The 6,191-nt window shown below is 44.2% G+C and overlaps 1 protein-coding gene across 1 annotated transcript in view; it reads left to right on the forward strand.

Annotated features, from left to right (window-relative positions):
- LOC101852563 (twitchin) overlaps window positions 1–6,191 on the forward strand; it is a gene marked incomplete in the record, with an annotated part of 226,069 nt that overhangs the window by 63,870 nt on the left and 156,008 nt on the right. Inside the window, 2 exon segments of the mRNA XM_013086125.2 lie at window positions 2,669–3,004; window positions 5,085–5,100. Coding sequence (XP_012941579.1) covers window positions 2,692–3,004; window positions 5,085–5,100 — 329 coding nt within the window.

Below are 6,191 nucleotides of genomic sequence, written 5' to 3' on the forward strand. Positions count from 1 at the left end.
GAAAAGAAGCTGCCCCCCCCAGTGGCATCCCCCACCCGCCAATGTCCCAATTTACCAACTGGGGTCCGATCGAGTTACTCTCTCTGAAGGCCCTCTTACTAAAGCTTGCCTTCGCAAAGAGCTACATGCACATTTATACCATGTGTCTTGTTTGTTTACGCTATGGAGATCTTGGAGATCAAGCTTTCTGATATAAATGTTTGTTTTATAGTGCAAGGGGCACTTGAAATAGCCTTCGTTATTAAATGTTTACAATGAACATGAGACTCAAATCCAAACTGGGGGCTCTCGTGGCCTAGAGGTTAAGGTGTTCACCTCCAATTCAAAGGTCCCGGGTTCGAATCCGGGTAGCGACCTAAAAATTTTCTTCTCTAAAATTGTCTCCTTTCACCTCATTTCTTGCTCTTTAGCAATTTTCTATCGTCTGCTTTCGTCTCCACTTTCTGCTCCCCACCCCCTCACCTCCTTTGCCCCTTCCTCTGGGCTTCTGACTCTTTCTGCAGCCTTTCTACTGCTACTCCTTGGCTCCTTCTTACTGCTGTCTTTCAGCGACACCCTTGATCTTCTGGTAGGAACGATCTACACCTAGCCTTCTCGGACAAGGGCAAAAACTCTCGGAGGTCCCATGTGCAAGTTGCGCCCGTTAAAGATCCTTTGGTGGTGTAAAATCGGTAAAAGTAGGCTTCGGCCGCCATCCGGGCAAATTTCCAAATTTGCTACCAGCTGAAAATGTTTAACGTGTCCCGCAAACTCATATGACCTTATTTTGCAGTTGCGAGCGCCGTAAAACACTTACCACCAAAAAACAAACAAAAAAAACAAACAAAATCTGCGAGAGAAGCTGGCGACCGACTAGATTCCGCCCCGCTATTTCAGTCTACTGTGTTCTCTCATTATCTCATGTTTCGCTAATTATATCGCGTTTACAAAGACAACCCCCCTCCCCCCAAACAAAAGACCAAACAACAAACCCTGGGTCAGTGTGACACAGGGGGCCATTAGCCGAACAAACAAACACCTCGCGGAAGGTCGGAGTTCAGACCCGAAAGGGGGAACAACCGGTGTGTCAGTGAGACTCCTGCAGGAGCAGGGACGCTTTAACTACCGGCCAGGTACCAGGGCAGCCTGCAGGGGGCCACACCTTGGATGTGACCTTCTCCTTGTCTAGTAGGGCGTTCTGCTTGCCCCCCCCCCCCACCCGCAATAAAAAAGAAGGGGAAAAAAGCTCCTGTATCTTCCTTGTTCTTTTCCTTTTCTTTGGCATAGCCTACTTGTAATGCTGTCGAGCAAGCTATTGGGAAGCACATTGACAGAATAACAATAATCTACGGGTGAGAAAAAAAGCAAAGGCAGACAAAGCGAAACTACTAACGGCAAAAAGTAGGACCCCCCCCCCCCCCCAGTGGCATCCTCCAACCGCCAATGTCCCAATTTACCAACTGGGGTCCGATCGAGTTACTCTCTCTGAAGGCCCTCTTACTAAAGCTTGCCTTCGCAAAGAGCTACATGCACATTTATACCATGTGTCTTGTTTGTTTACGCTATGGAGATCTTGGAGATCAAGCTTTCTGATATAAATGTTTGTTTTATAGTGCAAGGGGCACTTGAAATAGCCTTCGTTATTAAATGTTTACAATGAACATGAGACTCAAATCCAAACTGGGGGCTCTCGTGGCCTAGAGGTTAAGGTGTTCGCCTCTCATTCAAAGGTCCCGGGTTCGAATCCGGGTAGCGACCAAAAAATTATCTTATCTAAATTTGTCTCCTTTCACCTCCTTTCCTACTCTCTAGCAATGTTCTGTCGTCTGCTTTCGTCTCCTCTTTCTGCCCCCCCACCCCTTCACTTCCTTTGCCCCCTCCTCTGGGCTCCTGATTCTTTCTGCAGCCTTTCTACTGCTACTCATTGGCTTCTTCTTACTGCTGTCTTTCAGCCACACCCCTGATCTTCTGGTAGGAAAGATCTACACCTAGCCTTCTCGGACAAGGGCGAAAAATCTCGGAGGTCCCGTATGCAAGTTGTGCACGTTAAAGATCCCTTGGTGGTCTAAAATCGATAAGAGTAGGCTTCGGCTGCCACCCGGGCAAAATTCAAAATTTCCTACCAACTGAAAAAGTTTAGTGTGTCCCGCGCGCTCATATGACCTTATGCAGTTGCGAGCGCCGTAAAACACTTACAAAAACAAAGAAAAACAAATCCAAACTGTATGTGTGTATCATCTACAGGCACATACAAAAAACTGGGCAGCATGGATGTGGGTGATGGCATAACAAGAATACTTTGAATTATTGCCTTCGTTATTTTGCAATAGACGTGACTCTCCAATAGCCGTGACTCTCCAATAGACGTGTCTCTCCAATAGACGTGACTCTCCAATAGACGTGTCTCTCCAATAGACGTGACTCTCCAATAGACGTGACTCTCCAATAGACGTGACTCTCCAATAGACGTGACTCTCCAATAGACGTGTCTCTCCAATAGACGTGACTCTCAAACCCAAACTCTCTGTGTGTATCTTCCGCAGGTAGATAACCAAATCCGGGCATCATGGGTGTGGGTGATGGCATAGCACGAATACTTTAAATTATTGCCTTCGTTACATCACAATAGACGTGACTCTCCAATAGACGTGAGACTCAAACCCAAACTCTCTGTGTGTATCTTCTGCAGGTAGATAACCAAATCCGGGCATCATGGGTGTGGGTGATGACGTAGCACCCAGGTTCACCCAGAAGCCGGCTCTGAGACAGGAGGACAATGGTCAGCGATTGGTCTTCCACTGTGTCCTGGAGGCGTCGCCCAAGCCGGACATCGCTTGGTTCATGGGCACCACCCCGATACAGACGTCTGACAGAACGCGCATGCGCGTGGAGCCGGCGGGAGGGTCAGCCTTCAACGTGATCCTGGAGATTCTGGGAGTGGCCCAGAGCGACGCGGGAACCTACAAGGTGGTGGCCAAGAACAGACTCGGCGAGGTGTCTGCTTCCATCAACTTGAACTTTAGTGGTGAGTGGCAGTTGTGTGTTTGTTGTTGAACACCTTTCTCTGTGTGTTGTTCTTGGTGGAAAGTGACAGTTGTGTGTTTGTTGTTGAACACCTTTCTCTGTGTGTTGTTCTTGGTGGAAAGTGACAGTTGTGTGTAGTAGGTTTGCGTTTGTTATTCATCTTTCTCTGTCTGTTGCTCTCAGTGGAAGGATGTGTGTGTGTGTGTGTGTGTGTGTGTGTGTGTGTGTGTGTGTGTGTGTGTGTGTGTGTGTGTGTTTGTTATTCATCTTTCTCTGTCTGTTGTTCTTGATGGCAAGTTGTGCGTTTGTTGTTAATCTTTCTCTGTCTATGTGTTGTCCGTCTACTGCAGGATGTAGCCATCCAACAACGACCTCGACTACTCAGATTTACCAGATGTTCTCCGTCTACATGTTGTACCCATCCACTCTCTGTCGTCACCTTGCTACTTAATGAAAAACAATAATTGCATTTATATAGAACTTAACCGTGCTCTGCAGCATGATCTATGCACTTTACAATCGTTAATAATACCACAGAATACTCCAGAACACTCAGAAATTCTCTCTCGGCTTCCTGGAAGGCATACAGTGCAAACAGCTCTCAAAAACTATCAAACTGACACGTTCTTTTCTTGTTGCTGGAGTATTAATTGTACAATCGACGTGGTCTGTCCTATTTTACAACAGAGGTTGCGCTATCTTTGACTGAAGCAAAGTTTGTACGTTGTAATAATTTAATTTTAGAAGATAATTGATGAATATTATGTTTTGTGGTTCGTGATTCATGATTGTTGTATGTCAAAATACAAGGTACTTAGTAGAAGCAAAAATATTAATTTTATTGATTCCTGCAGAATATTATCTTACTGCGAAAAGTTTAATTCTTCTAAATTTTGATTCGCTACTAATTTTGACAAAATGGACAAGATTAGGACAAATTGACGTGTCTCATCAACCTCTGCAACATTTTTGAATTTAATTTATTTATCTATTTATTTTTTAAAGTTTTGACACACTACAATGTTGAATAGTGGTGACGAATAAATTATTATCATGGCCCTCATCTTAACGAAATACTTGTTGCGTCCCTTTTCTCGTCACCTCGTCACTTGTTTGGCCTGGTCCATTTTTGTTCGAGTGCTGTCCCCTTGTGGTGACTGTGAGTAAATTTAGAGATGTACTGTATACCGGATTTTTTTCGCGCGTTACTTAAATTTACAATTTTCGCGATTTCGAAAGGAACTTGTGAGTTCAAGTGGTTCGAGAAAATAATGTCAATGGGGGTGATGCTACATTGTACATAATATTGGAGAATCCAACCGTCTAAGAAGTTTTTCTTTGTTCTTATAGTCATTCGAATGTATGTGGGGTTGTGCGCGCGCGCGCGCGCGCGCGCGTGTGTGTGTGTGTGTGTGTGTGTGTGTGTGTGTGTGTGTGTGTGTGTGTGAGAGAGAGAGAGAGAGCGAGAGAGAGAGTATTTGTGTAGTCCTTTTGTATTTGTGTGTATGTATTTTGTCTGCCTGTGTGTGCGTGTCTGTGTAGTTGTCTTGTTTATGTGCACGCGTAATATGTATGTCTGTGTGTTATCTTATATAGGGCCTATGTGTCTGACACATCTGTATACATGCCACTGGGCGACTCAAATTAATTGCACCGAAATCGAAACGTTCGGGGAAAACAATATTCTGGTCAAAACGCGGAAAATAAGAGCGCGCGAACAACCCCAGGTATACAGTACTCACTCGCGTTGGGTCTGTGTAATCTTAAAGTCTCCGAGGGGCAAGCGTGAAAAGTCAGCCCCCTCTCTCTGTGGTGCACGTACGTTTCTCTGTGGGGATATGGTGTCCTGAAAACTAGATCTGTGAACAATATACATTCTACATGATGGTACGGTGTTTTCCTTTTTTGTGTCCTGGAAAGTGCAGGTTGTCTTCAGTAACTTATTCATTTTGTTTTATTACCGTGATCTTATATTTTGTGGGGGGGGGGTTGACTAAGTTATTGACATGCCCACATAATCATTCCACTTTGAGATAAAGCATGTTGATGACGTGAACTTTTTTTTCTTTTCTTTTTTTCAGCTGGAGGACAGAAACAGTGAGTATTAACCTCTACCTTCTAGATCTAGTAGCGGGACTGTGTGAAGACTTAAAACGTCTCTGCTGGTTCTCTTATTGAGTTCTAACCTGCTACATTTTTGGTCTATCATTTCTGATTGCTCAGTGCATCATCATGTGTATTTTGTGGACACCAGAGTAACACCAGATGGGTGACGGCGATCGGGAGACATTAGCCTAGGATAATAATAGGACTTTTGAGAGCATTTGAGCGGAGAAATGAGAGGAAAACCATACATGTCAATTCAGATCTGACACTTTTCATGGCGACGAGTGAAAGAGAAGGAAAGATCGAGAGTGTGACGTCCTAAATTTTGTGTACCGTTCACGGGTACCGTTACAAGATTGGTTTGTCGGCCTACGTGTATGGGTGCTTGTGTACGTGGGTAGAGGTAGGGGTGAGGGATACGGGAATGGCACAAGTGGATGGACATGACCTGCAAGCGGGGTCAGGCGGATTGAGTTGTAGGGGATTGACACCATTATTTTATGTTTTTTAAAGTTTTAGTAGAGGTTTTACGGCGCTCGCAACAGAGTAAGGTCTTATGAGCGCCAGAAGATTACATGTGTTACAAGAGAGTAACAAACATAAAAAAGAAGAAGGGGAGATAAGGACGATAGATGTTTGATAGGAAAGAAGGAGCAAACCACACCAGAGCACCCGCCAACCACCCACTTATGTTTCCTGTTATAAGTTTTAGTTGCAAAGTAATCTTTAGTAGTCTTTTGGTATTTTGCTAACAACTGTATCTTCAGTGCTGTGTTCACTTTCACAGCTAAGCTTGACTAATTTCTGCCTGACCTTCACACTTCTTTCAGTGCTACCATTGTTTGTTCAGTCGATCTGGGCCATCACTTGATGTCATCTGAGAATATAGGAGTGGTTTACTCTGAATTGTTGTATCAGGTTGTCTTAGAAATTGCCATCAAAATTGTTTTAAAAGTTGGATTTTGATTTCCATTGGGTACTGTCGATATACAAAATGAATTAACATATACTGGTTGCCATTCTTCTCTATATTATTGTATGTTGACAAGCAAAAAGCTGAGTGGTAAGGAGAGAGAGAGAGA

The sequence above is a fragment of the Aplysia californica genome, unplaced genomic scaffold, assembly GCF_000002075.1.
Source record: "Aplysia californica isolate F4 #8 unplaced genomic scaffold, AplCal3.0 scaffold00437, whole genome shotgun sequence".
NCBI lineage: Eukaryota > Metazoa > Mollusca > Gastropoda > Aplysiida > Aplysiidae > Aplysia > Aplysia californica.